At 40.7% G+C, this 25,507-nt stretch overlaps 2 protein-coding genes across 4 annotated transcripts in view; one reads left to right on the plus strand and one right to left on the minus strand.

Moving 5' to 3' along the window:
* Nucleotides 1–1,149: 1,149 nt before the first annotated feature.
* Nucleotides 1,150–7,185, minus strand: dbx2 (developing brain homeobox 2). Its single transcript, XM_017434760.3, has 4 exons — nucleotides 6,819–7,185; nucleotides 5,417–5,500; nucleotides 2,109–2,293; nucleotides 1,150–1,676 (listed from the first exon to the last, which is right to left on the minus strand). Exons 1-4 carry the CDS (start codon nucleotides 7,087–7,089, stop codon nucleotides 1,479–1,481), a joined length of 738 nt encoding a protein of 245 aa, XP_017290249.1. The 5' UTR covers nucleotides 7,090–7,185; the 3' UTR covers nucleotides 1,150–1,478.
* Nucleotides 7,186–15,913: 8,728 nt separating this feature from the next.
* The window catches only part of nell2a (neural EGFL like 2a), a 103,318-nt gene continuing 93,724 nt past the window's right edge, over nucleotides 15,914–25,507 (plus strand). For 2 of the 3 annotated variants that reach the window (XM_017434767.3, XM_017434768.3), the window contains exons 1-2: nucleotides 15,914–16,367; nucleotides 16,580–16,708. In XM_017434767.3, the coding sequence (XP_017290256.1) occupies nucleotides 16,316–16,367; nucleotides 16,580–16,708 (181 nt within the window). In that variant the 5' untranslated portion in view covers nucleotides 15,914–16,315. The remainder of the gene's footprint in view (nucleotides 16,368–16,579; nucleotides 16,709–25,507) is intronic. The other variant, XM_017434769.3, reaches the window with a different exon arrangement.

The raw sequence follows: 25,507 nt of genomic DNA on the forward strand, positions 1-25,507 counted from the left end.
ACATGACAAAAGGAATGCACAAAGAGTCAGACTCAGTTAACTCACTGATGTTTCAAACATATGGCTATGACACATACATAGGTAATGTCAGAGACATGATCAAAACAGTGACTGCATGGTGCATGGAATGGAATGGAGTTCTACTCAAGGCTACTAGGAACTTGTATTGATCCTCTGTCACAACTATACTGCCAAAAGGATCCACTCATCCATCCAAAGTCAGTGAATTCAGGTGTTCCAATCCCTTCCATGGCCAGGTGTATAAAATCATTCACCTAGGCATGCAGACTGCTTCTACAAACATTTGTGAAAGAATGGATCACTCTCAGGAGCTCTGTGAATTCCAGGGATAACGTTTGGTGGAGGGAGGATTATACACTTAGTTCCAGTGAAAGGAACTCCTAATGCTTCAGCATACCAAGACATTTTGAACAATTTCATGCTCCCAACTTTGTGGGAAAGGTTTGGGGATGGCTCGTTCCTTTGTCCACCATTGCACAAAGCAAGTTCCATAAAGAGTTTGGCGAAGAACTTGACGCAGAGTCCTGACCTCAACCCGACAGAACACCTTTGGGATGAATCAGAGCGGAGACTGTGAGACAGGCCTTCTGTCCAACATCAGAGTCTGAGCTCACAAATGTGCTTCTGGAAGAAAGGTCCAAAATTCCCATAAACACTCCTAAACCTATGGAAAGCCTTCCCAAAAGAGCTGAAGCTGTTCTAGCTGCAAAGGGTTGGCCAACATCATATAAACCCTCCTGTGGCCTTCGGATCAAACTGATTCGAAGGTACACAAGCTTCTTTACCTCTCTCCATCTCTCTCTCTTTTGAGAGCTTCAGGAGGGTTAAACTCTTTAGATTAAGAATGGAATGTCACTCAATTCATATGTCTGTGAAGGGATGCGAGTGAATACTTTTGGCAATATAATGCGTCTCAGGATCAGGACTTGAACCTTCACAGCTACAACGAAGCTCTGGACCTCACCAATATGGTGCCTGAGCTGCAGCATGGAGTGGCAACAGTAGCCGAGAGGGTAAAGAGTCACAGCAGAAATTAGCAAAACACTTTATTATTGGTCTAAATTTTGAAAAAAAAAAAAAAAAAAAACAGAAAAACAACATTTATTAATTGTTAGATGATTTCAAAAATAAATGGAAAGGCTTCAAAGTTAAAAGTACTGGCTTAAAGCCTCCCAGATTGTGCTATATACAAAAATGTAACATGCAAATAGTAAACGAATGAATTTTTGACCTTTAAGTGACTACAATTTTATTTAGGAGTCTGTTTCTGGGCAATGAATAACCATGAAGTTGCTTACTGAGGAGAGTAATAAGTTATTGTCCAATTGAAACTGTATCTTTTCAGTGTTAGTCTGTGCCATGTATTTATTCCACCATTTTTAACATCCTTCCAGAACTATGGTCTTTGATGAAGATTTTACAGAAAGTCTCTGGGTTCACAACAGCTCTTTGTGGCCTCATGTGTCCCTGGTGCTCCTCTGCGCTGCTGCTGCTGCTGCTGCATTTGTGTGGTGGTGCGACGGTCGCTCCTCCTCCTCCTCCTCCTGAGCCAGACCTCTGGCCATGAGCTCGTCCATCGGGGAGCGGATGCTGTGAACCTCCTTCTCCTTGCGGTTTCTCCACTTCATGCGGCGGTTTTGGAACCAGATCTTCACCTAAATCAGAGTTGGAAGAGCATTTTAGGTCCACTCATATGCACTGTTTTCTACAATAGTGATGTTCTCATAAATCCTTGTTTTTGGCACGCCTGGAGTGTACAGGAGTCTGGACATCAATAAGTTTTGTAAGAAAATACGGTGACTCAATAATAGTGAAATATAAATCCTTGCTGACTTTATTATTTCACGTTATTCTCATGTGTGACACTAGTTATCAGAACTGTGAACTCCTGTGCTGCATTATATTTTACAGAGCTCCAACCATGTCTTTAGACAGTTGGTAAAGAGGGCTTCGGGTTCATTTGTTCCTGGTCGTTGTGTCCAGTAAAACAAGAGAACTTTTGTGGTCTCTTTCCCATGTAACCCTTGTTTAATTGCCTTTTAGGATCATAGAAATAAAGGAAATGAGATACCATTAAATTTGATTACCTGGGACTCCTTGAGACTGAGATCAGCTGCCAGTTTGTTCCTGTCCATTTTGCTGATGTACTTCTGTCTCCGGAAGGTTCTTTCCAACTCCTTCCTTTGTTCTTCAGAGAACACCGCCCGTCTAAGGATTCCTCTGCGTGATTTAGGACTTGAGTTAGGAGACCAAATTTGGACATTTGCTCCCTCTGGGAAAAAAAAAATGAGGAAAAGTCAATAAAATATAAACGTGAGTGGGCTGATTGAAGTTTCTATTTTAAGTAAACATCTTGGATTGATTATTTATTGACAGAAGGCAGCCCCTGTTGGGTGCATGTTGAGGTTGTTTCAGTTAAATCAGTCATTATGTGTAATGGCATTAAAACAGATGTGACATCCAGAAGAAACAATAACTAATGTTGAGATCAAAGAACAAAATAAATCATTATACTGCCTGCATAGTTTACACATCATTTGTGATTTTATCAGTACAATCCCAATTCCAAAAAAGATTGGACCATTGTGTAAAATGTAAATAAAAGCTGAATGCAATTATTCACAAATCTCATAAACCCATGTTTTATTCACAATGGAACACAGTAAACATATGTGTTTAAACTTAAAAAAAAGATAATTTTGAATTTGATGGCAGCAAAGCACATAAAAAAGTCCGGACAGGGCTACGTTTCCCACTGTGAAGCATCCCCTCTTCTTTTATTAACAGTCTGTAAACATCTAGGAACTGAGGAGAGCAGCAGCTGGAGGTTTTGGAGGGAATTTCGTCCCATTCTTGTCTGATGGAGGATTCCAGCTGCTCTGCAGTCCTGGGGCTTTTTTCACCGACTGAAATAATTTGGTTTTGACTGCAGCCAGAAGAGTTCAGCACCTGAACTCTTCTAGCTATGACAAAGTTGTAATGGACGCAGGATGTGGTTTAGCATTGTCATGATGACATATGCAAGACCTTCCCTGAAAAACTGTTGTTCTCAAACCTGTATGGACTTTTCTGCACTGCTGGTGCCTTTCCAGATATGTAAGCTGCTCATACCATGCCTCATGTTTCTTATTTGCACCACTTACATTTACAGGCTTTTGTTACCCCTGTCCAAACGTTTTTTAGGATTTGTTGCTGCCATCTAAATCAAAAAACTGTATTTTTTCCCTTTTTTCCCTCTTTGTAAGATTTCTTTATTTATAGCTTTGATGTGTTTACCATGTTTCATTGTGAATGAAGTTATGAGATTTTCATTTTCTTGGATTCTGTTGTTATTTGCATTTAACACAACATCTCAACTGTTTCGAAATTGGGGTAGTAATTAGTGTATGCAAACTTTGCTGATCACGCCATGTGTGTTCCTTTTTTCTGTTTTTGTCTGTAATTTTTGTTTCAGTTAGGTATTTTGATGTTATGTTGGATGTACAGATTTGTTTTTCTATTTTTTCCCTCTACTTGTGTCATCTTCTAATTACTTCACTTTTTTAAGCCTGTTCCTGTAGCACTTTAGTCAGTTTTTTCCCCCTTCTGTTTACTCCTCAACACCTGGTTCTAATTTAGCAGTAATCACCACACCTGCCCCTTGTCAGTCATTATCTTCCCTCTGTGTATGCAGTTCCCGCTTTTCTGTTACTCATCATTTCCTTGTTGGGTCCCTGCCTGAGTAAGTCTTGAGTTGCTTCAGTTCTGTTTGTCTAAATTTAATTTTGAAAATAACACACTTGCTTCTGTTGCCTGTCCGCCACCTCTTTGTTCTGCATTTTGCTTTCTCTGTCACAATCCACCTCTGATTCATGATGTTTTTCGACATTTATCGCTCATTTTTCGAGTACCCTCCTTCTGTTTGTCCAAATGAACAAACTGGGGATGACTAAATTGAGCCGAATGGTTTTTTTTTTTTTTTTTTCCAGAGGAAAACGAGATTAGATGATCTGTAAAGACCGATCCCATGCTGCCTCACTCACAGGTGCGCGCACAACAAAAGTCAAGGGAAACAATTTATCTGGTCCATTCAGCGTTGCCTTTTTAATCTGTACGACAAATCTGCACATAGACCACCTCTGGGGAGCACAAAACGGGTTTGGACATGCCTCTCACTTCTCAATTGGAGCTCAATAGCTTTTACCTAAATAGCTGATTACCAGGTCATTCCTGGGTAATGTGTGTGTCTACCCTATTGGGCCAACCATTGAGCCTGATGGGACAGCAACAATACCGCTGCACAATGGAAATGCCATTACTCGATGGCTCAGTGGCCCACACTAAATCTCTTCTCTTGCCAGTTTGAAGCCAGTTTGTATGTGAAGATGAGCTCGAATAAGTCTATAAAAGTCACTTTCATTGAGTGCTTTATGTTCTAGTTAAGAGGTCTCCAATGGGCAGGAATGAGAGCTGAAGGACAGGAGAAAAGAGGGGGGGGTCTGCGAACCGAGCTCTTTAGCCACACAATGAGCGGGGGGTGTTCCTCGTCCGGCCCTCTTCTGCAGAGGAATGGGCGAGTTTTTTTTTTTTTTAAATGCTTCTCGGAGTTCATTGCTGCAGTGAAAAATTGCGGTGAGGTCGCGTGTGGATGGTGGAGTGAAAGTGCCAATTGGTCACGGCCGGCGTTGGCATTGTTTTGTTGCCGGGCACTGTGGGAAAGTGTCAGCCTACTAAGAAGACTTCGGGGACTTGTGGGATGAGGGCTTTCTGATTTGTGGCCTTTCTCCACAACTCCTGACAGCCGTCGTCAATCGCAGCAACTAATAACTTCCAATTGCCGAGGAACAATACCGAAAGAAGACCAATGCTCGACTCAGTCTGCGCCCTGACATTTTATGAGTATGATATATTACTAGTTCTCTGGAAAAAGGCTGCTATGAAACAGCTCAATCACAAATTTACATATTTTTTTTTTTTTACCTCCAGAAAATGGCAACTATTCAAATGTCCCTTTTTTGGAGGCACTCGCATTTAATGTACCTGAAAATGAAACGTTACAATTCCCAGCCAAACTTAATGGGAAGATTAAAGCTTTGAAACAATTACTTTGGAGGAATTCATAATAATATGACGAAGAGGGAAGATGGTTATGAGCTGTGTGTTTTTTTGCATGGGCAAATGTGTCCAAAACAGGGGGCCTCTGGGACTCATAAAAAGCCCCCCTCCTGCCCCCTGACGCTCCCCCTTTCCCCGTCCTAAAGAGCCGTGAATGGTTATGAATAGAGCTGTGCAGAGTTGAACGTAGAATTAGCTCTTTGGCATTGCATTAGTAATTAGCTGTGGAAAGCATGGAAGACCTTGCTGCTTATGTTTAGAGAGCAGCTGAAGCATCGCTGATGAGGCATAGAAAACTCACTGCAGAAGACAGGAGGGGGGCTGGACCCACCGCAGCACGCCAGCACATACTGTGAGCTCTGCAGGAAAACGCTGCTCAGCACGCCTGCAACGACAGAGCGACACATTCAGAGGCAGTCCTGCAACATGTTCAGGTTTTCAACAACAACAAAAAAAAAGTTTTGATGGTGTGTGAAATAAGGTGTATTTCTGTGCAAAATATGTAAAAGACACACCAGACTGAGAATGGGACAGATAAAATGCCATCTGGAAACTAAGGAATGCTAATGATATTACACGCCAAACAGTTTAAGGGACTACATTTCCATACATTGTTTTTTTTTTTTGTTTGTTTTTTTTCAAAGCCACTTGGTTTTTGACAAGTCTGAGCAAAAAAACTATTCAGTGAACTTAAGCACCTTTTACCATTTAAGATCAGAAGGGTGCTGTTGTTTTGTGCAGAAAGACGTCTGAGATTGTCTGGTCAAAATAAGCAAAACCTTTCCTGAATAACAAACCAAAAATCCTGAAAAGATATGTTGCAACAAAACCTGTGCTTTAGCATCACATATACCATCAAAGATGTGCAAAATATTCTTGCGATTAGGTGCTTTGTAACATCAGGAACACAGCTGATTCTAAACTGGCTGGAAATTCTCTTCCTTAATATGAAAGACTTGGTGCATTTGATTTCCCTACCAAAAATCTCATTTTAACTCAGCATTTCTGAATGCTTTTTGTTTTTTTTTTCTTCCTTTCCTTCTCGCAATGCCTGTTTTTAATGCAGAATACTGAGCTCCCTGAAGGCCCAAAGAACATGACTGGTTATTATGATTTATGACAAGTTATGAATTTCTGCATTGTGCCTCGAATACAGAGCTTTTGTTAGACTCATTTTGAAGATATTACAGCTCATAAACAAATAATTGTTTTACAACAGAAGACGGTTAAAAAAAAACAAAAAACTTTTTTGTCATTTTGAATTTCTCAATTTTCTTTTACTGACTTGTTGCCAGTAACACTGATGTTTTAGATGTTTTTTGTCTTTTTTTTTACTGCTGATCCAACATTTTGCAAGTAGAAAATTCTAAATGAGCAAGGAATTCTAAAAATAGAGTTTTATAATTAGATACTTTTCTTAGATGATTATTTATTAAGTCCCAAACTTTTATTTATATTTTATGCAGTGCACAGCCATCAGTTACTGGATTACTGCCATTTTTTCAATGTTTTGAAACTAATTTTCCCTTTATTTATTTATCTACCCATTTATCTGCCAGAATATCTATAATTTATTGTTTTAATTTAATAATATAATTCTATAATTCATTTTTGTTTGTGTGGAAAAAAAAAACAACTAATCTACATCAGACATTGTTTATACAGCCTACTTTTGTCATGATTATAAGATAAACTATTATTACCTGAGTGCTGCAGAAGTGGTCCAGCTAAGATTTTTCCCTGCTGCGTACTTTGGGTCAGGTTCTGGTGGGCCTCGTGCTCTTGGCCCCAGGATCTCCTTTGGCCTTCACACGCCGCTTGTCTCAGGTGCCTGCATGTTTCTGGCTCCACCGAAGGACACTGAGATTTAAGCAGATTGTCAATAAGAAAGCTCTTTCCCGACCTCCCAAAGCCCGGCAAAGCGGGAGCGAGTCCAGCCATGTTCCTTCTGGTACAGCTCTGAACCGAGACCATCCTGCTCACGCAGTCACCCGAACACTCGAGTTGCCTCTGCAGCAGTCACAGCTCAGTGACACTAAACTCTCCTTTAATCCTCTCTTGAGTGACCAGGCCAACTTCATTAAACTCTGAGGAAGACAAAAGTTCTCTGGTCTTCCTCTTTTGGGCCTGTACTTTGCTACAGAGCTGTGTTGTGATTGGCTGAGGGGCTCTAATGTGCCTCTCAATTCAGATAAGGCCTGGGCCTTTCTGGAGTGGCAGAAGGTGGGCCTGGCTCATTCATTATGTCCAATAGCCTATTAAATGATAGACACCAGAGACAATGGAGTGCTGGCCAAAGTTTAACGTGGACCAAACAGTCTTCTGCAGTAGTAAATAGTTTCCTCTTTTCTTCAGCCTCCCTCAGAGCTCCATTGTGCCAAAAGACCGAGCCCTCAGCAGTTCCTTCAAAATACACACTTTGCTTTCTCTTTCTGTTGCATTTCAGAAACTCTGCTTCACGAGGAGCATTCCATATGAGCAAGGCACAGTTTATGCATTTATGGCATTTATTGGGAAATTATATGATTGAGATTTGTCCTCCCATATAAATCCACAAATGTCTGTATTTTATTAAGACTTTTCTACTGAATTGCTATTCTCTATATTTTTTTGATATTTTTATCTTACATGAATTCCACCGTGCTCCTCTTAGTAACACACCTTTTCGTCTGTTAATAATTTAAGCTGTTTTTGTCAAATGTCTTCACAGCAACAATGTTCACCACCATCCCTTTGGTTTGGTGGTTGTTTTTAAACTTGAATTTTCAGTCAAGGTTTTTTGTTTTGCACTGACTCTTAAGCGTGATTTCTGTGGGGTTTGCAGCCAGCACATGCAAGCTCTTGGCTTCTCGTTTAGTCTTGTGGTAGTGCGCACTGCCCATCGGGCTGTAAAAATAAAAACAGTTGCGCTAGCAGGCAAACACGTGTGTCGTGTTTTACAATAAACACATCCAATGAGAGGCTTGTGCAACCTTTCACACTGCAACTAATGATCCTCTGTGTGTGGTTGTGTGTGTGTGTGTGTGTGTGTGTGTGTGGAAGGGGCGACAGAGAGCTCCAGCCTGCGCGTGCAGATACCTCATGCTGAGCATGGAAATTGGCCCAGACAGCTCAGCCTATTGTGTAATGCCCAGGGAGCCAAAGGTTGCTTGTAATCAAATTTGAGGTTTTATACCTCAGTCTGGTGGAGAAGCCATTGCGCTCTATGACATGATGAGTGTTAGTGAGTCCCCGTGCACTATCCACTTTTGTGTGGAGAGTACATGTGTGTGTGTGTGTGTGTGTACGTGTGTTAACATGTTCCACATAGACTGGTGGCCATGATTTTTTGTGTTTGCTTGGTCGGTAGTTTATTTATATGTCAGAAAAAGTGAGACTGGAGTGGAGCACTAATGCCTTAAAAACAATTTTTTTCTCAAGACCTCGACAGAAACCTGAGTTTTAACGTTAAAGGGCCAGTTCAGACCTTTTGGGTTCTGTGAAAAGTTTATGAAAAAATAATATCTGTTGTAAAAGAACGGTTATAGACAGCTCTTTGAACGATGCCGGTTCGGAGAAATACTGTTTCAGTTGGCTGACGTCTACAAGCCCTGCCAGTTCCAAAGCAAATTTCTGCCATCTTAAAACATGTGGTTCAAGCAAACACTACTTTTTAAAAACCTTTGCACTGCTGTCATTCATGAACTACACAATTTTTCCAGCAGAAATATTATGATGTTCTTGCCAGAGGTGCCTCAGGCTGCACCAGAAGTGCTACAGATATCTGTTGATGCCACGTTTTTTACTTACAAATAGGCATAGAATTCTATATAAATAATCATTTAATGCAAAAAAATGACAGTGATTTAAAGGTTTATAACAGCATTTGAAAAACACCCCTCTGAAATCTTGGAGATCGGAATTGTTTCAAGATAGCAGCACTTTGATTTTGTCTCTGCTCTGACTTGCTATCAAGTCTGTTCAGAGTTAAACTCTATTTCTCCAAACTGAGGCCATTTAATAAGCTGTCTACAACAGGTAAGATATTAATTGCTCACAACCTTCCCACAGAACCCCACTTTTAAAGATCTGAACTATTGCTTTAAGTGTGTTTGTGAAGCTTACTTGTGTTTTCTCTCAGTGGGAAAGCAGGTATGAGCATCCCAACCAGTGTACCATTAATAAGATTCACTGGTGTGTAATTAGTCAGAGTCCAACGAAGCTCTCCAGGAGAGGGAGGTATAATTAGGCTATTCTTACACAGAAGGTCTTAGAAACGCCCTGAGGCAAGTTCATGTGAATTTATTTGATGCCCATCTCTTCTCAGGAATGAGGAGGGGAAAAAACAGGGGTCCCTTCATTCAAACATCTCACAATGGCTCTGTTGAAAGCTAGCACTCTGCAGGCCAGCTAAGATCCCTTTTCTCCTCTTTTTTTTTTTTCAGCCCCGGCAAAGCTCTTAAAAAGATACCGGCCCATTGCACACGCAATTGATATTCCACCACTCGAACTTAATATTGTGAATGGAGGGCCAGGTTCCATGAATCAGGAGGACAATGCGCTTAGCATAGCAGCAAACTGGCACTTTGTGTGTGGTGTCTGTGTCCCAGAGGAGAAAGTTTCTAATGTGAGCCTCACAATTGTGCTTCTATAGAGTTCTAATGAGCTTCTGTATGATGAGTGAATGGCTGCAGGCTATTCACCATGAGAGCCCAAATGAGCCAGCTCACTGCACACATTCACAGAGGCATCCGNGGGGGGGGGGGGGGATGGGAGTGGCTGTGGGGAGCAACTGGACCGCCACGGCTCTCTATAAATGCTCGTCATACGTACAACCATGTCTCGATTAAGGAAACATCCGCATTAGGCTGGCTGCCTTTTTTTTATAATGTGATATTTCCGTGTTTAGCCTCAGTCCGGTGGCTGTCTCGTCAATACAGAAGCTTTTCTGGTGAATTGATAGGAGTAAATGAATGTTAAAATGGCAGCTTGGTGTCGTATTTTGTATTTCTTTGATTTTTTTAACACTTGTTAGGGTTTTGTTAAAAAATTGCTGTAATACCACATAATCAACTATATATTATCTGAATTTGCAGGCCAATGTGGAATATTTTCTTTCTTAAAAAGTAACAAATTTACTTTATCAGTTAGTCACCACTTTCAAAAGGCAAGAGAAATAATATTCCCTGAACAGTTAGGGATTGAATATCATATCAGAATTTTTTTTTTCCATTTGTTTATTTCTCGGTGACCGTTGACCCGTCTAAGTGCTTGAGTTTGTTTTCTCTGACTGAAATGTCTCTGATTTGTGATGTATTTTATTTTGAGCTTGAGAAAAGGTCGATCTAATGAGGATGTAATGCAGTCTTAACTAACGTGAGCGTCACGAAATCTGCTCCTGTTTCGCTTCCCTGACATTTAAAGGGTGTTTGTCGGCAAAGCTAATGCACAAGCACACCGCGTAGGAAATTTAAGGAGCTGCAAAGTCTCATTAGGGAACTCACCGAGTGACTGTGGAGGGAAAAAAAGGTCTAGCACAAATCCAAACAATTATTTTCTTTTTTGCACCTTGTTGTTGTTTGCCATAGGTAGGTGTGCAGGTAAAGGTATATACATAACTGCACACAGGCTATATTTTGATGCAAGGGCAATGGGGGGGAGAGAGAGCTTGGGAACTAATTGGAGAAACAAACACAATAGACTAATCCATCCTCCTCTTTTTGGGATGCTTTGCCACACCTTTCCTGCAGCTGTCGTCCATTATTCTTTGGTTTCTGCCTAATTAGCTCAGGTGACTGGCTGGACCACTACAGAATATCTTTACCTGCAAATAAACAAACAAACAAGCATAAACCTTCTGTGTTGTTTGGATATGCTTGTTGTGCATAGCATTTCTCTCTATTATGAATTGTCCTTGCTAAATGTATCTGAATTTAGACCAGCGGAACATCCCTACTCAAAATTCATCCACCAAAGTGAGGTTGTCTCCTTATGGCGCAGTTCCATAAAACCACAAATATACCTTCTGAAGAGCATTTTCACTTGACTGGATGTTGTGAATGTTGCTTTTCTTTACAGTAAACTGGGTCTTCTGATGAACCACAACTGTGGATCTTGGTCTGTTGCTTTTTCTTTTATTTAATGTTGCGTTCTTTCTTTCTTTTATTAATTTTTGCCTATCTGATGGGTTTTATTTACCCGACAGTCTGTTTCTCTTGCATTTACAGCTATGTTGATCACATGAAGGTTTCTAGTAACACACTGCAAATACAAATTCCCCCAAATTAATGAACTGTGGGGGTTTTTTTTGGTTGTTTTTGTATCTACTGAGCTGATGAAGAAGAAATGAAGGAATATCCTGCATGTTTATGGAACAGCTGGTGAGTCCATTTGGAGATAAGAAGTGATACTAGTAATAATAAAATAGCTGTAAAATTAATGTATGCAAATAATTGATCGCACATTGGTTTAAATCGTCTCCATCTGAGTCTTCTTCCTTTAGTAACTACATGTTGCACATCTGTCAGAAACTCAATGTGGCCGAGGGAGACACAGTCTGACTGACCTCAGTACTGCTGCACTGTGATTGTAGGACTGCAGTTCACTGCCACAGGCACCAGATGGCACTGAGAGAACGAGAGGACCATCAATGTTTCGGCAAATGAAATAAAAAAAAAAACAAAAAGAGGTTGGGTTTTGCAGTGTTTGCAGCCCTGAGTTTTCATATCAGAACAGAAGTCAAGGGCCTGAAAAGATAAAACTGAGTGCAGATCTGCCTCATGGCATGGTTTGGGCTTTTAAAACGTGTCTCAGTTATTTCTTCCATCCTCTGACAGGTAAAAGATTTAACATTGATAGCTTTATAACTCGTGCCTTACACACACAATTTGCTGCCCTTCTGGGCTTCCATATATTGGATAAATCTGCAAGAAAATGTAAAGACTTAGTGGGTATAAAAGCTCAGAATGCTTTGAAATGGTCATGACTGTCCTGCTGTTGTGCATTTTAATGATTCCCACGATGATATTTCTTCACTTAGACTTTTGTGCTATTGAATTTGTTACCTCACCATCTAGGGGTGGAGACCTTGACAAGTTACTCAAACAACAGCGTGAGGCATATTGGATTTATACTCTTCAGACTGTGGCCCCTAAAGATCTGAATGATAAATTACCTTTGGATGTTTTCCTCTAATTCATTGAATTTAATGTTTCATAATGTTTTGGATTCTGCACATTTATAGTTGGCCCATTTATTATGTCTCCTGAATTTCAAGCACTTGAAGATATGTCTGCTTCGTGTGTTATATTTATGGTTTGCCCTTTACAAGGAGAGTACAGATGATTACCTTTTATGTATCTCTGCAAATATCCATAAACGGCTTGTTATTCTTGAATCACTACATGTATTTTTTTGCTTATGTGCCTTTGTATTGTTTTGATGCTAATTATATGATAGTTTTGCAGTGTTTTATGCCATTTGTGATATTTGTAGGTGATTGGTCGTACGCTTAAGACTCTATCCTATTTCGGATGATGTTTGTAGTTCTTGAAATTGTTTGCCTGACAAAGGTTAAGTGATTAATCTCCAACAATAAATTTCTGCAAATTTGAACACTATGCATGGGAATCTTTTTGAGCTCGGCATCATCAGCTTCTCTCAAGTTATATCTTTATTTATTCTTTAACCACTCACTGATGGGCATGTCGATGGAATTATTTGTTGGGTTTTTTTATGTATAAATATCCAGCTATAGATAGACGAGATCAGTATAAACCTGTCATGGTTAAAGCATGTTGTTCCATTTTGTCTACTGCATTAATATGTCTAAGCAGTAAACCTATAGCCAAAGTTAATAAACCTCTGGGACCTTTGTAATGTGTCATCCATCTCGTGTTTTAATAGATGAAAAAGAAGCCCTCTACTGTTGCTCTGTCCTTGCCCTGAGAGATTTGCTGTGTGTGTGTGAATGCACAACAAGGACCTCAGTGTGTTGCTGTAGCAAATGCATTTATTACTTTTCTTTTTTTCATGCTTTAATGACTTTTGTTTTCCTGATGGCACTTTAGGAAATGACAACTTGTGGGCAATCCAAAGTAATTACATTTCCTGTGTCTGGACCCAGAAGAAACCGGGTATTATTAATTATGAATAGAGGGTGTGAGGCCCTTTTACACAGCAGATGTGACACTGCTTGAAGTGCTCCTGCTTGCTTTTGTTTTATTGACAATATTCGCCCATTACTTGGTTCGCTGTTTACATACCGACAAAGCATATTTACAGATGACATATTTGTCAGAGCACATCTGTTTAGCATAAATCCTGCCAAATTTGTTAATAAGCATTTGAGAGAAGAGCTTTAAGGGAGGAATGAATTGGAAAAGGGACCTCCCGTGACACTGCTGGGGCCCACTTGTCCGCACTGCTTCAGCAGACCAGCGCTGCATCTCTGAGATCTTAACCATACTTGCTCCTCTTAATCTGAGGTCATGGTTCTCAACTGGATATAGGTGCAATGCTCCCTCTGGGTTTAGAGCGAGTCTCTGCCTGCCTTGAGCGGAGGAGTTCAAATATCTGGGAATCATCTTCATGTGTCATTTCCGGATGGAGCAGAAGATAAACCAACGGGTCATGGCTCCATCCCCGGTGATGAGGATGTTGCTCCGGTTTGTCTGTGAAGAAGGAGAAAAAGCTCTTGATTTATTGGTCCATTTGTATTCTGACCCTCACCTGCGGGCATGAGATGCAGACTGAGATCCTGGATTCGAGTGGCTGAAAAGGGTTAACTCAGTAGGGTGATCAGCTTCAGCCTTAGTGAGGAGCTGAGAGTGAAGCTTCTGATGCTCCTCCACATTGAAAGGAGTCATCTGGTTTGTGACTGGGACGCTATTTGGATGCTATTCTTTGTTGGTATTTCAGGCATATCTCACTGAGAGGAGACCCCAGGGCAGACCAGAACTCGCTGGAGGGATTATATTCATTCTCTCTGGAACGCCTCAGGAGCCTCCAGTAGGAGCTGAAGAGCGTCACTGGGGAGAGGGATGTCTGAGATAAGCAGAAGAAAATGAATGGATGGAAGAGGGCTAGTTTAACAGTAAACAGGTGGTTTAAGAGAAGGGTGCAGGTTTGAAAGAGAGGAGTCCATCAGCATCAAGCTGAAAAAAAAATATCATCCAAACGGGGGAGAGGGAGCTGCCACGCCAGCTGCTTATGCTGCCGCTGGAAGCTGTTTCACACCAATTTGCACACTAATTTATTAGACTCTTGACTCTCACTGTGTGACCTTCATAACCTCTCTGACATCCTGAAAGTTCTGTCATGAAAAAGTTAGAAAAGACTTGGGCTCAGCACCTGTGTTTAGAGCAGACTAGGCCTCCCAGAACTGTTGCAACTCTCAGATTTAAACTTCTTTCTAAAAAATTTCAGATGCTCTTATGGCTTCTCAATAAGCCCTATACTCTGTGATCTCTTAGCAGGACAGTGACACAGTGGTTCTTAATGTGGATATTCAAGGAATTCAGAGTCTTTACTTGACTACCTAGCTAAGAAACCATGGCAATAACTTAATAAGTGTGTGATCAATGTGAGATTGAAATAATTATTTAGTCATGATAAAAAGTTATTATACTCTTTATTTCAAGATTCTCTTAAGAATAAAACCTAATTTGATCTGTATTGGGGCTTAAAATGAGCAACTTCAAACTATAAAACTTGTGTTTTCTGTCAAACATTGCAGTGTGAATGCTGAGTGCTGAATATCTGCTGAAATTTGTTAAAGAAGGAATAGACTGAATTTTTAGTTAAAACAAGCAGAACAGAAGCTACAATAATCAGTAAAAAAAAAACCTAAAATTAACCGAACACAAAAATGATCAAAACTATTTAAATGCTAAAATTAGCTAAACTGATAAAACTAGCAAGACTTTGGATAAACTAGCAAGAGGGTAGCTAAAAACCAAATGGAGCATAATGCAGAATTGGTTCTGCAAGTTTTAATACAATTTGACCAGTGGTTCATGAGGCATAAGACACACACAAGCAAAAATGTTATGGCCTGCTTTTGCCTTTTGACGGCGGGCGAGAATAAAATGGCCACGTTGCAAAAAAACAATGGTAAGCTATACAAGCAGTTCTTAGATCAGGGGTGGCCAATCCTGGTACTCGAGGGCCACTATCCTACATGTTTTCCTTGTTTCACTGCTCCAACACACCTGATCCGATGGTTAAATTACCTCTTCATGTTCTGCAGAAGCCTGTTAATCACCCATTGATTTAAATCAGTTGTGCCGGAGCAGAGAAACAAGTAAAACATGCAGGATAGTGGCCCTGGAGGACCAGGATTGGCCACCCCTGTCTTAGATAAATATGGGTTAAAAATAAATGACAAAGAACTAATGCTGTAGAGAGGACCCCATCCTTGTGTTTGGCCCCAGGGCCCTAAAATGACTAAACCCGCCTTTGACAATAACTTCACATGGCATTATCACAGAGATTACCTGTCAAACTTTTCTTTTTATTATTATTATTATTATTCAAATGCGTAGTTTAAAATAAATTAAAGAAGAAGAAAAAAACAGCCCTAAAAGTGGGTGTGTTTTTTTCTTAAAAAAACAACAACAAACAAACAAAAAACAAAAAGAGCTCCGACATCTAACAGAATCAGGCGTGGCTGGCAAAAAAAAAGAAAAAAAAGACATGTTTAAAATTTGTGCGTTTTTTTCCTCCTCGTCACCAGAAGAGGGCTGTGTTGCCCCTCTTCCTCCTGCTCTCTCTCTCTCTCCCTCTCTCTCCCTCTCTCCCCTCCTCCTCCTCCTCCTCCTCCATCAGTCGCAGTTCCCAGCTGCTGTCGGATCCCCTGTCAGAGGCAGGGCAGCTCGGACTCCGCGCGTCCCGTGGTCCACCTGTGCGCCGCGGATGGTGCTGCTGCTGGAACCGAGCTCTGCGTTGCGTGGCGTAGCTCCCGCTCCCGGACTTTTCTCTCCTCTGGATTTAGCATCTTCAGCGTTTCATCACCGCCACCATCATCATTATCATCATCACCATCATCACCATCGGCCATCTAAAGTTGCGATGATGCCTCCGCTCCGCCGCGTTTGGGATTTGTAACAGCCTCATGTGCCGGGCTGGGGGGTGATTTATGATCCGTCTGCGATTTAACAACACGCTCTCTTCTTGGAAGTAGATAAAACATGGACTAATTTATTGTTTTATTACAGTCGCCATGGGATTATTACAGCTATTTCTGGTTCTCTGCACATTTTGCACCTCGTCAGGTAGGACAGAAGGTTTCCTCTGATTCTGCAGAAACAGTCTCTTGCAGCATTTTAAATCACATAATCCCACTGCTTGTAGAAATGATGCAGATTGTGGAGGATGTAACTGATCATGCATGATGTTATTTGTAGTTAATATTATTTTTTGTTTCTCTTAGATGATCACAAGTGCTGATGAGCAGCAGTGATAATGTTGTGTGTTTGTGAACAAGTTGCAGGTTTTGGGGTTGACCCTGCCCTGCGGATCAGCGTGTTTGACGAACTAACTCTTGGCGAAGCCTTTGATGGAGTTACTCAGGTCCAGGGCTTCCACAGCGAGTCTAGAGCTTTCCACTTTCAAGGTACTGACACACACACACACACACACACACAATTTGCTGTGATTTCTGTCTGAGGATACAATCTGTGGCCCTCCATGGGAAGCGGGGAGGCTTTTATGAGAGCTGTCACAAACATTTTGCCCCCCTCCCCCCTTTCTTTCCACTGCTGTTTTCACAACTTTTTGGACTAACGTGTCAAGAAGGATCTCATATATCTGCCTCGCCGCACGCCTATGTAATTCTGTGTTCGAAGCAGCAACAGAATGCATGGATTATTATTTTTCTCTGTGACAGGACTGAGCCTCGGGGGGCTTTCCCACCTGCCTGAACAATAGGCAATATCAGGTCATGAAACAGCAAGGGGTCCGGGGAGGAGGAGGTGATATGGGATTATGCAGTGAACAGTGGAATAAGTGATCCTAATCAGATTAGGCGGGGACACAATCCAGATGTTTTGTGCGTCTGTGGAGTGACAGTTTAGCAGCGATCTTCTGGAGGGTGCCACCAGTTCGAATAGTTTTCTTTCACAAAAATGGGAAAGGGAAGTGGGAGCCGTGTGTTCTGGGTGCTGGTGATGGATAAATATGTGGTGGAACTGTGCAAAATGGAGATGTCAGAGCCGCAGCCGTGCTTGACTGGTATGTGCATGTTTTATTCATGTCAGACACTCATCACCATTCATGTGTTAAGAGCCCAGTCACGAGGACGGAGATCATAACCCTGATAAAAGTCTCAACAAAGGAGACTGGCTCCGGGTTCGGGTGGCGCAAACCGAAGATGCGGTGATGTGCGAATGATCTCTGGGCTCCCGTGACGTCGCGCAGTGGCATTCTCGTCCTGGAACAGAGAAGAATTGGTTGGCGTGTGTCTTCTCCCTGCTCCACTTTGCCGATATCTTCCCAGTCTCCTCTTCACACAGCCGCTGAGGCAGCACCGCTTCTCGCACTGTGCAGCAACTCCTGCGCCTTTGAGAAGACAGGGCCATTTGATGTTCTGTTGTGTAGACAACACTCAAAGTTGCTCTACCCCAGCAGGTAGTGGAGCGAAGAAGAGAGTCAGCGAAGGGGGATGAACAAAAACAAGCTGCCTTTGTCACAAAAAAAAAAAAAAAAAAAAATATATATATAAGAAAAGAGTGCTTTGCGACTTGCACCTCTCCGTCATCACGTCCTCTATTTTTCTCCGCCTTACCTCTGCTGAGTGTGTCCAGCCGCCTGGGCGGAGAAGGCAGTGCGTTATTTATGGCAGAGCCTGCCTCCATCCTTCATTTGGGATGTCTGTGTTAAGTCGGCGGTGCTGGGTGAGGGGAGGGGAGAGTGCGTTTTGGCGAAGCAGACCTGGGCCCTCTGCGTGTTTGTTATCAGGAACAGACAGCGAGAGGCACATTTCTGGTCGAGATGCAGGAAGGGGCGAGCCGGGATGAGAGGGAACGGAGAGAGAGCTGTCTGCCAGCTGTTTGATAGACTGTGTTGATACCTCGTGTACGGATGCTTGGCTGGCTGGGCCCGGCAGACAGGCCCGCAGTGACATTCCGACGCTCATTAGATAGCAGGCAGAACATATCCACGTCTGTCCCCTCAGTTGCCTTCCTACCAGAAGGGGTAGGCTGTTATCTCTCTGTGCTGGGTGGAGGCATGGAGATTTGTGCAGAAGTAGATGTGGAACAGAGTAATTTATAAAATAAAAATCTTTACCATATGGGTGCATATGTGCTTCTTCCTATTTGCGATATCGTTTGAGCTCCATCTGCTTGGGTGTGTGTTTGGTTTCTGTGAGCAGGAGCGAGTAAAACAGCGAGCCGTGGTGCTGTTAGTGCGCCTCTGCTGATGCTTTTGAAGGTAGCTGTCAGCGCGACATTGCACGGCATTAGGAAGAGGTTGACCTCAAGGGACGGCAGGGACAAAAGCCCCCCCGGGCGACGCGCCTCTAATGTCCTGATGCCAGGTGATACTCCGCCTCGCCTCCAAATTATCACCTCATCAGCACTTCCCCCCACAGTTTTCAGCATCCAGACAGCCAGATATTAGCTCTGGATAAGCAAAACAAAAAAGGAAAAAGAAAAAAAAAAAGTGGGGGGTGGACCACACCCAGAAGCACTCCCTTCCCCCAACATGCTCACACCTATCAAAGCCTTTTGGAGCTCAGTTTAGGAGCATTATTTCAGCTACAGTAGTTGTGTTTATGTGACTGCTGCGTGCTTCTGAATTAGGATTTTACTCCAGATGTTTAATTGCTGCCATTACAGTGTTTCTGTTTGCTGTGCTGACAGTGACTGCTGCAACAGTTAGATGCAACAGGATGGAAGAGGCTCATTTATAATAAAGCAATGTTGCATGTATGCATTTGCTTTGCTTTGTTTTCTTTTATTTTACTTTATTCTGCATGTCTGTGTAGAAGTAAAGTCAAACTGTGACAAACATGCAGGCTTCGTCCACATAGGAACAAGGCTTTGTGAATACACAAATATTTGTATTGTTTCAGCCCTTTGTCTACATAGAAATGATGTTTTAGGAGTCACAAAAATATATATATTTTTTAACCGAGTCCTAGAGTGAAATAAAATCTTGAAACGCCACCTTTGCTGTCTTTCTGTAGACAGCCAAAAAAACATTCTTTCGTAAACGCTGATTCCACTGTGTCAGCTTTAAGAGTGACAGACGTTAACAACAACAATAATGACAGATCACATGCTTGCGCTTGCGCTGCTGATGCCAGTGGAACCTTTGCACGCTGTATCACTTCAATGAGCAGACAAAGCTGATGAACAATAAAGTCTTGAAAAGAGCAGCACAGCACACAACAGCAAATATTCTAAGACCAAAAAGGTTTTTTATAACTTTATTGAACTGTCAAAAATACTTAAGCAAATTTTGCAGAAAGAGTACTACAGGGTACATCAAGAATACTTAAAAGAAAAAAAAACATGGGAAATGACTCCCAGTCAACTCTGTTCTGCACTTTTGCGGTTTTGTAGTTTAATTTGTCGTCAATTCACAAAAAGGGTTTTGCTCCTGTGTTCGCCGTCCTCGTCCTTTTCTGTTTGTTGTGTTTACAGTTTGTGTCCGATGTGCAGGCTGTATGCGCATACTTCAGCGTTACAGCGTCGCATACAGGCCTGGCATACTCACTGCAGCGTTTTGGCTCATCGTGTTTCTGCGTGGATGAAAGCATTTCTTGAAATGGAGCCATTTTTAAGTGTATATTTTTTTAGAAACAACATGTTAAAAGATTGCTTTGTGACCTTGTTCATCACAAGGTGTTAGTGTCCGTCAAAGCCAGAGGTACCTGCTGGAAATAACTAAAACACTGTGTGGATGTGAACACTTAGACGGTACTTCTAATGCTCTTACTGAACTGTTTCGCTAAGTGTCTCACTGTAATGCTAAATGTTTGTGCTCTAGTCATGCGTAACCATTTTTAAAAGAAAATTAACTTTATTTTTTGTCTGTGGTACAAAGATATATCAGAAGAAGGTCAGATGATGTGTAAAATTGAAATAAAGCAACAGCAATGACTTGCAAATTATATCAAATCCAAGTTTATTTAAATAGAGGAAAAGTATATATAGAGAAATAAAATTATCTTTGGGTTGTTGACGAACGGCTCATTAATGAGAATTAAAATGAGTCTAATTTGATAAAAAAGAAGTTGAAGTATGAGGTACATTTCCTAACAGTGTCTGTAGAAAATATCAGGCATCAAGCCTCACTTCAGTCGTTCTTTACTTACAGTAGAACATGGTGGTGGCTGCATCATGCTGTGGGCTTTTTTGACAACAGGTTCTGCAAGTTTAGTCGGCATAAAAAAATGGAAGAACACATAAAAAAATTGGTGCAATCCTATGTGAAAACCTTTTCTTTTCTTTTGGCTGTGGGGATTTAAAGCTTATAAACCCGTGTGTGGAAGTGTCGATGTTGGCTCACAGTCTGCTCACCAGCATGTGGTTGTAGAGTAAAAACACTTCTGCTTTAATTATTAACCATCGACAAGTATTCAGCTTTATGCTGTCTGTGTAAAGAAAGAACTGAGATGCATTGGAAACTTGCTATGCAAGTTGTTTCAGTGGGTCAATAACCTGATGCATGCCACCAAGGAAACTCAGGATAAACTTTTTTACCAAACTCAATATATTATTGTAGTGATTCCCAACTCCAGTCCTGGAGGAACACTATCCTGCATGTTTTTATTATTTCCCTGCTCTTTAGCAGGTCTTCAAGTTCTGCAGAAGCCTGTTAATCACTCACTCACTCAAATCAGGTGTGTCAAAGCAGAGAAACATCTAAAACATGCAGGATAAGTGTTCCTCGAGGACTTGACTTGGGAATCTCTGTATTATTGTTTTGCCATTGAAGAAAATTCTACATACTAATCAGAAAAAAGTATCTGCCCACATTAACTTGGCTTGTAAAACTAAAGAACACAAAGTAATTTGTTAAAATAACTGATACCATTTCGAGATCAATCAAAGATAGAGAGAATGATGGCTACTTTCAATAACCATTCATAGTACTGTTTGAGGATTGTTCAAAACAAGATTTTAAACAGAAAACTTTTAAAACTTGTCTGTATTTTTCACACTAACATGAAAAGTTTGCCGACTTCTAGAAAAACACAAAGCGAGCCTTTTTGCTTGTACTTTTAATGAAAAAGTCTTTGTTTTCGAGGCAGTTCTTTCTCCTGCCCCCACAGCATAGTGAAGAGAACCATCTTTAAATGATGGGAAACAAAGCAGAAAGTTCAGCTTAAGCTAACATGAAGCTTTTAAAGTCTGAATCAGTCAGATCAGTGGGATTTTTTTTTCCAAAAGTAAACAGTTCTGAGGATAAAACTCTGTCTTTGTTCTGCCGAGAGCAATTCATTGTAAACCACAGCAGGGTGATAGTAACAGAAGGTGGGAATTTAACACACTCACACACACACACACAACTGTTTATCTGGGAAATAAAAGAACTGTAACTAAGATTGTAGAATCCACCACTTAGTTCAAAGATTAGCCCAAATTGTAGAACTTTTGAATAAAACAAAAACTAAAAACGTTTCTTTCTGAAGGGATTTCTTAACGTCGACTAAACGGTAAATGCGTTCATTAAGAATTTTTATTTAAAATATAATTAAAGCCATGCAAGACTTCTTCTCTTTTTTTGAAAACAAGAACATAAGCATAAGGCTGTAACAAGGATAATAGTACATTACTGAGAATAAAAAAAACAAAAAAACCTGAATGAACATTTTCTTGTCAATGTTGGGCTAAAAATAGTAATAATAATAAATGAAAAAGTCATTAGTCTTGTTGTTCAGCTTTAAAAATAAAAAAAAAAACACTTTTTACTACAAGTTACTAAAAGTCAGATAACCTTGCTAAACCCAGTTCGTGTTTTTTTTCCCCTCCTTGCTTCAAGCACAGTAGTTTCTTCTGTATTCTGTTGCCTTTTACGAAAAGTTCCCCAATCTTTCCAATCTCATGACTGACATTATCCCCAGCTCCCTGTGGTCAAAGTCATTTTTGCTTGGAGACTTCTGAGGCAAACCTGATCCTACGGTCCACCACAGGCGCACCAGTGACCATGGAGAGAAAGTGATTTTTATCCCCTCAGGGCGGTTATACAGTTGGGTGGCTGGAATGCTGTCATTAGCTCTGTGTATGTGTGAATGTCAGACAGGCAGCCACGGAGGAGGCGATCTGAGAACTGGGAGGGAAAAAAAAAAACGCTGGCCAAAGCAGTCCTAGAGGTGCCCTTCTCTCTGTTTAGTATTTGTTACAGAAGAGTGGAGCCACAGGAGGAGGAGGAGGGGGAGATGGTTCACAAAATGCAGATTGCCTGACGGGAGACAGCCTCAGTCAGAATTACAGCCGCCTGAACTGAAAAGCAACATGTAGGATATCTACAAGAGAGAGAGAAAAGGGAAATGAACCAATTATGTAATAGCTGTTGGAACAACAACAAACACTTTTATTCAGGGAATTAAAAAATACCAATACCAATAGCTGCTGACACTTTTAATCAATATAATAACAATCTTAAGCATCTGCCTATTGAAGCCATTTAAGGCGTATTGAACTTGTCTGCTAGTTTTCTTTGCTGTGTTACGGATTTGGGCTTTTTCATATATTCAGGATTCCCTTTTTTTTTTTTTGCTGCCACAAATTTAAATCCTTTTCCCAGATTTTTGTTGAAAAACATTACATTTCCGTCATTCATTCAAGCTGTTGGATTTGCCTCTTTGAACATTTTGCTGCTCATAGACCCTACGTCTCCCAGCGTTTGTCCTCATGTGTCCCTGCTTCGATCAGCACACCTGATTTAAATAAAGGGGGTGAAAAGTATGTAGGTGTGTTTGAGCAGGGAAACATTTAATTCATGGAGGATCCCCAGGACCGGGCTTGGGAATCACTTCTCTAGACTTTACATTTAAATCTATTTTTCAAACACTAGACAGAACATGTGGCTCTAAAATATCTTAATTATTTTAGACTTTTATTATCTTTTTGACCGATTTATTGCCTTCAGTGATGATGCTGGCAAAGCAGCCCCACATCATGACAACACTACTACCATGTTTCACTGTAGGGTCAAGGTGTTTTACCTTTTGTACGACTGTGACTTATTTAGGAAGTATTTTACGAACATTTTCCCCACCATTTGTGCTTTTCTATAAGTATTGGTCTCTATCAGGTTGGTTTAAAGCACTAAATAGTTCAGTATGACATTTTGACAATATGATAACCTTGAGCAAAAGTACTGTACTACAGTTTCATGGCATTAAAACAAACATTTAAAATCACAGTTTATTAGATTTTATTTAATCAATCAATCAAATTTTATTTGTATAGCACATTTCAGCAGCAAGGCATTTCAAGGTGCTTTACATAATTAAAAAACAAAATAAAAACAGCATGTGACATTGAATAAACAGTAAGAAAGAGAAAAACATCGAAGACATCAAAAACCCGCACTCTAACCCTAATTTAGCCATAAGCAACTCTAAACAGGTGGGTTTTAAGTTGAGATTTAAAGGCACCCAGTGTTTCAGCTGTTTTACAGTTTTCTGGAAGTTTGTTCCAAATTTGTGGTGCATAGAAACTGAATGCTGCTTCTCCTTGTTTGGTTCTGGTTCTGGGGATGCAGAGCAGTCCAGAACCAGAAGATTTAATAGCAACAATCTAAATAATATGCTGCTTGAATAATATCACATACTTCTACATAATGATTAAATGTATAAAATACAATAAAACTATAATACTGTATTTCTTTATAGTTATTTTTCTTTTAGTGCAAAGCTAAATAAGGCAACTAAGAGTACACAACTGAACCTGTTGACAGTCACTGTTTAAATTTAATGTCAGCTTTTTCCTGCACTCAGGACAGATTTTAAACCAATTTGTGATCACCAATTTTGCTCTTTTTTATTTTTTCAACAATACTATTTGAGACCACAACATTTGCTTTATATATTCCCAAGTATTGAGTTTGTTTCTAAATTTAACAACAGAGAGTCAGCGGGCTGTTTTAACAGAATTCAACTAACAGGATCGATGAGTTATTGGCTAGTTTGAGCAAGACCAAAGTGGATTGTTGCCATCTTAAAACTGTTCCCTTCTCAAAGAATTCATAGAAGTTCATGCATGCTCTCCTATACTCTCTTACCTTAAAATAAATTTGATTTCTCCAGACTGAGGTCAGTCAAAGAGCTATCTGCAACAGGTAACATATTAATTGTTCATAACCTTTCCACCAAACCCCACTTAAAAAGATCTGAACTATCACTTTGAGAAATCTTGATTGAGTTCCCCCCCCCCCTGTTTAACCAGTCGTCTCATGCTGAGTTTCTTCTTAACACTATAGTACATTCTGGAAATGTCTTTTTAAAAGGCACCTGACTGAGGATGTCACACTGCTCTGTTATTCATGGGACAATTTTAGCTGCCAGAAGATTTCAAAGGAACAATTTCACTCATTTCAAAATAAAATTAGAATTCAGGGGTGACAGTATTTTATTTTTTTTTACAGGGAGCTGAACGTATGTGTTGGTATGCCCACCCACTGCATTTATCTTCATCCATTTTCTTTTCTTTGTGTTAAGAGTTTTTGACTCTTCTAAATGCGTCTTCATGTGCTGCTGCTTGTCTTCATGCACGTGCTCTCTGCTGCATGTATGAGTTTGAACAACAAGAAAACAACTCATTGCTGTTTTCTGATGGTTTACGATGACGTTCTCTTCCTTCCACTCCTGGTTTCATTAGCATGTTTATTCGGGCCGCTCTTGGCAGTGGGTTTTTAGCCCAACTCATGGCTCACTCACTCTTTTAACTGGCAGAGAGACGGCTTATTAGCAAAATGTTGTTGAAAAGTTGTAGGAGGTATTGTTTTGTTCCGGGAAACCACTGGAGGCCTGAGAATGAAAGTCCTCATTATTCGCCCACGAAAGCAGTCATAAGCATCTCATTTGGTATCAGTGATACTGCTTTTAGGCACATTTGGAAGCCAGCTATGTAATGAACATAAGACGAGCACGTGGAGTATGTCTACCTGTTCTTTAGATCACGTTTAAAGAAGTCTGCTTTTGTTCCTGAGACTTTCGGAGATTTCCAATCAGCCCTCTGAACGCTGCAAGTCCCACACTGCCGTTTCCTCCCCATCAGCTGGTCCTCTTAGCCTGGTAACAAGTAAAACAGATTAAAGGATGGGCATTCCTTGAAGGAACGCATAGCACAAGCCACCTTTCATGTTTTAGACTAAGGACATCCTATACTGAGAAATGACAGAGTTATAATTATTCTGGTCAAAGATTGGACATATTACAGGGTTTGTTATTAGGATG

Source organism: Kryptolebias marmoratus, linkage group LG11 (genome assembly GCF_001649575.2).
Source record: "Kryptolebias marmoratus isolate JLee-2015 linkage group LG11, ASM164957v2, whole genome shotgun sequence".
NCBI classification, from domain to species: domain Eukaryota; kingdom Metazoa; phylum Chordata; class Actinopteri; order Cyprinodontiformes; family Rivulidae; genus Kryptolebias; species Kryptolebias marmoratus.